The sequence below is a fragment of the Notothenia coriiceps genome, unplaced genomic scaffold (assembly GCF_000735185.1).
Source record: "Notothenia coriiceps isolate Sejong01 unplaced genomic scaffold, NC01 NC01_scaffold00000456, whole genome shotgun sequence".
Taxonomy (NCBI): domain Eukaryota; kingdom Metazoa; phylum Chordata; class Actinopteri; order Perciformes; family Nototheniidae; genus Notothenia; species Notothenia coriiceps.
Genome location: NW_011333157.1, coordinates 1 through 4389, shown reverse-complemented (window position 1 = coordinate 4389; position 4389 = coordinate 1). Strand labels below are relative to the sequence as shown.

Here is a 4389-nt window from a genome sequence, read left to right as displayed (position 1 = left end):
CATTCTCATCTGTTTGTCATTACTGGTGTCCTTTTCTGGTTGCTAACAAACGCCATTTTAACACATCAGAGCACAGTGGGCACATAGGGAGGGGGGGCAGAAGCTCCAACAAGGCGTGTAGGACAGAGTGAATACACATACTATACAGAGATGCTGTATGAGAAACCAATGTGATTTTGGAACATTGAACAATGTACATCTGTTCTAGTAGACCTCAACAATGGAATTATGATCAGTAGAAATGGCCATGACATAGGACCTTTAGTATAGCAGGGATTCCTTCTATGAACACCTTCAAACAAATGCAGTCAAATTTCACACCAATAAAGCTATTTTCGACTTGAATAAACATTTTTGCAAAATTCATGATTGCATCTGCTCTCCTTCCCAGACCTTAACATAACCCGCTCCAGACACACACTGTGTTTTGATAACAGTGACATTCCTGTGTGTGTGTGTGTGCTCGAGTGAACGCCTCCTCTATCATTGTCACCATAGCTCTTTGTCTGTCTTGGAGTTGTTGAAGGAAAGGCTGTCTGACCCACATATGGTACAGGTTTACTCTGAGCCATACTATGTGTTGGCTGCATACTGTGTATGCATGTGTCTGGGATTGTGGTGCTGGTGGTGAGAGATTTGTCCTATAGAGATATCGGGGCAATCACTCACTCACATGTGATGCTCCATCTGCTCCTAGCTTCTAACACACACACACCCACACCCACACCCACACACACACACACACACACACACACACACACACACACACACACACACACACACACACACACACACACACACACACACACACACGACCTTGAACTTTAGACTGGAATTCCACCTATTGTTGAATATTAACATGATTACATGTCAGTGGCAAGGCAAGGCAAGTTTATTTATATAGGACCTTTCAACACAAGGCAATTCAAAGTGCTTTACAAAAATGAAGGACATTAAGCAAATGGTATTTAAAAACGTCAGAGAGCACTGATAGTGTTTTCCTACCTGTGTCGTTGTGGACGCAGCCTCTGCCGTTCTTCACGTCCACATACCAAACGGCCTCCTGACCATTGGGGCCATCTTTTACCTTGAAGGCAAACACCCCCCCGATCTTCTTCACAAACTGCTCCCCTTCCTTTTAAAAGAGAGTGAACAGACAGGCATTTGTAACAAGACAGGGGATCTTTAAATCTGCAGCCTACACAGATTATATGTTTTAAACTGAACAAATATTGTGTATATTTAGAATACTTAACAGCTGAATATGTATCACATAATAAAAGGTAGGGACATGACCCAAAATCTGCATAAAGAACTGAGAATCCGAAAAATCCACTATCCACTCAACATTGACCGATGGGAATACAAAATTGGGACAAAATATTCTCACCACATGTATTTGCACTGCATCTAAAAAATGTGTCTGATCATTAGCCTGAGATATTAAACTCTAAACTAAAATCCATTCAGCTCTCAGGTTGCCTTTTCCTCATTGATGATGACACTTTATTACAGAAATAGCACCGCCATAGGACTCAAGATTAATCTTGTATGATTGAGGTTGCAGAAAGTCAACTGCCTAAAAACAAAGACTCTTGAAAGAAAAGCATTGAGTCAAAAATAACCTTGAATGTGTGTCTGCTAGCTGCCACAATGAGGCTAAACTCCAAAATAGACATAAGGCACAGAGCTGGAAACAATGTATACGACTTGGTGCATGGATATTTGCTTGCAGAAAATGTATATGTGGTGGGCTACAGATTAAAGCAAACCAGTGAGTGTCGGAGAACACATACCAAGGGATACAAATATGAAGCCACAAGTCTGCCACAACTAACAACATTGTCTCCTATTTTACCTCCTGGAGCTTCTTGTTGATTTCCTGGAACACCGCATGTGCCTTGAAGCCCTCCAGTCCGTCACTGGCACTGGTGTAAATGGCTTGAATCCTTGACAGAGACAAAAGGAAAGAAAGTCATAGGGTTAGAAACAAAAGAAAGTGATGAAACGACAGTACAGAAATAAGGTTGAGGAAGACAACAAATGTTCACTGCTATTTTTTAATACAGTCTTGTATTCTTAAAAACTGTGTCTAGACTTTGAATCGCTTTAAAAACACACATTTTTATAATAGTTTGTAAGTGATGTTATCACTCTGTTATTATCACTTACTTTTCTTTAACTCTCTCTGTTTAAGTTCCTAGTTTGTAGTTCATTTCATTCGCTGTGTTTACTCAACCTTTTCAGTTTACATTAACGTTACTTTTGTTGGAAAGGTGCTCTATAAATAAAGTGTGTAATTATGTTTAGTGTTATTATTATATTTGTACCCAATCTGGTATATGTATTGCAGTGTGTGTTCACATTTTTCAATGTCAAATTATGAGATGTTAAATCATGTCATCAACTCTGAGGTGACACACAAGTCCAGTCAATTATCACGTTCACAAAATGGATTACGGAGCATTAATAATGTCGCCTCCATATTTGCACGTCCTCAGCCTGCTTCAAAATAGCCACATCCTGCTAGCCATGGATGTATAAGGAGAACTGCTGCTAACCCAGGATGACACCATGTTAGCACCTGTTAGCTTGCTGAGGAGAAGCCGGACAACAAAGTAGCCGAAACCCGACTGTCACTGTGCTTTCATTCCACAAACTGCTCTCGAGGAGGATATAATATCAGTATATTTCCGAGAATGTACGCACAGTTTTACGTGATTTAAAAAAAGGTTAAATCGTTAGCTTATATGCTAGGTACTTTGTAACCAACGGCTAGCTATGCAGTAATACATCACAGCACTAGAGTTCATTGACTTCATAGCTAATTCCTATGATGTTAACCGAGGACAACAGGGGTGACCTCAATAAGTGAGGGGTCACTTAACGTGTCAAAATGATATCCTACAATATTTAGTACCCTTACCTTCTTGTCTGTATTTCAGGCATTTTGCTATAACGTTAGGGAGACACACAGAACCGCAGGTACAACAGAACGACAGCTAGCTTGCACTTTGCCTGGCTGAGTCCAAACTACACTTCCGTGTTTCTTCCTCCTGTCACTGTTCTTCAGACTCGATAATTCGATGTCAGATAGATCAGTGAGTGTTTTTTTTTTTTTTAAACTCTAAATGTGATGTGATTAAAGCTGGAGTACTTCTGAAGGACACAGCCTTGAACTTTTTGATAAACTACTTGATTTTGTTGAGCAGAAACGTTATTCATAAGTGCAAGTATTTAAAGGTTAAGCCTCATTTCAACAGATGGGAGAATGAAAACAAAATATCCGCAATATCACCTCAATACATGAAGGACAATCATTTCTCAACTTGAAACTGCTTTCAATATTGGATGTATTCATCTTGCTTGAAAGGACCCTCTCCTTTTGTTGAATCAAACATTTATTATTTGAAGTATTGTTTTCATTTTATTTGTACTGTATCAACACCATTTAACTTTCTGGACCACATAATTGTGCCTTTAAGGTTTCTAACTGAATTCTGTAATAAAAACACAGTTTGAAATACATTCCTTTTTATATTATATTACGCACTAGTGGCCTTCTCAGTTAAAGTGTTTTAATTATTTTTTTAAAAACATATTAGCATTGTTTTGCATTTTTAGCCATGCCACTTGAACTTACTTTCATAACTAACATTTCTGCAAACCCTGCTGCTCTCTTTTTGTTGGATCTTTGAATGTTTCTAATCCTCACATGAAGCAATTGGTTTCCATTCTCCTTTGGTATGTAATGGAGATCAAAAAGACAAACTCTTGAAACTCTCTTGAGTTGTGCAATCCAGTGATTCTCAACATGGGGCCTCTCTGCAGGGGGTCAGTGAAGAGTTTTAAGATTTTCATGAACATTACATTTTTTACAAAATGCTTCATAGTTCAACAACTAATATGGACATTTTAAAATCTCAAATAGTTCATAGATTATTGTTCACTTTCAAATCTAACAAAATTGTATATTTTTTAATAACATTACCAGAATCTGTATACATTATTTGGCCTTTGTTTTCACTGGCAGGAGAGGTACTGATGTAATTCCTGTGGTTATTTCAAAGCCATATAAATCAGAGTTCTTATAAATATATAAAAATAACTTCCTTCCTATGCACTGCAGTGTACAATATTTTCCACAGTTTTATAGTATAGCTATATGGATATTTTCTAAAAGGTTTAAGTGAAAACGGGGGAGGGGTCTGTTGTGTTATCTGCCTTTCGGAAAGCGGTGTAACCTGAGGTTGGCATGGCAATCCTTGCTGCCATGGTTCACATTTTGAAAAATGATTGCTGACCCAAGCATGTTCTATCACATAAAACATTGCAATGCATTACATAGATAGTGGTGTAGTGGGCGTTGGACGCCGTACCCCCACTTAT

At 38.4% G+C, this 4389-nt stretch overlaps 1 protein-coding gene across 1 annotated transcript; it reads right to left on the bottom strand.

Annotated features, from left to right (window-relative positions):
* Positions 1–910: 910 nt before the first annotated feature.
* Positions 911–3053, bottom strand: scp2b (sterol carrier protein 2b). Its single transcript, XM_010780113.1, has 3 exons — positions 2927–3053; positions 1859–1949; positions 911–1135 (listed from the first exon to the last, which is right to left on the bottom strand). The coding sequence occupies exons 1-3, from the start codon at positions 2947–2949 to the stop codon at positions 926–928; spliced, it is 324 nt and encodes a 107-aa protein (XP_010778415.1). The 5' UTR covers positions 2950–3053; the 3' UTR covers positions 911–925.
* Between the last annotated feature and the right edge of the window lie 1336 nt (positions 3054–4389).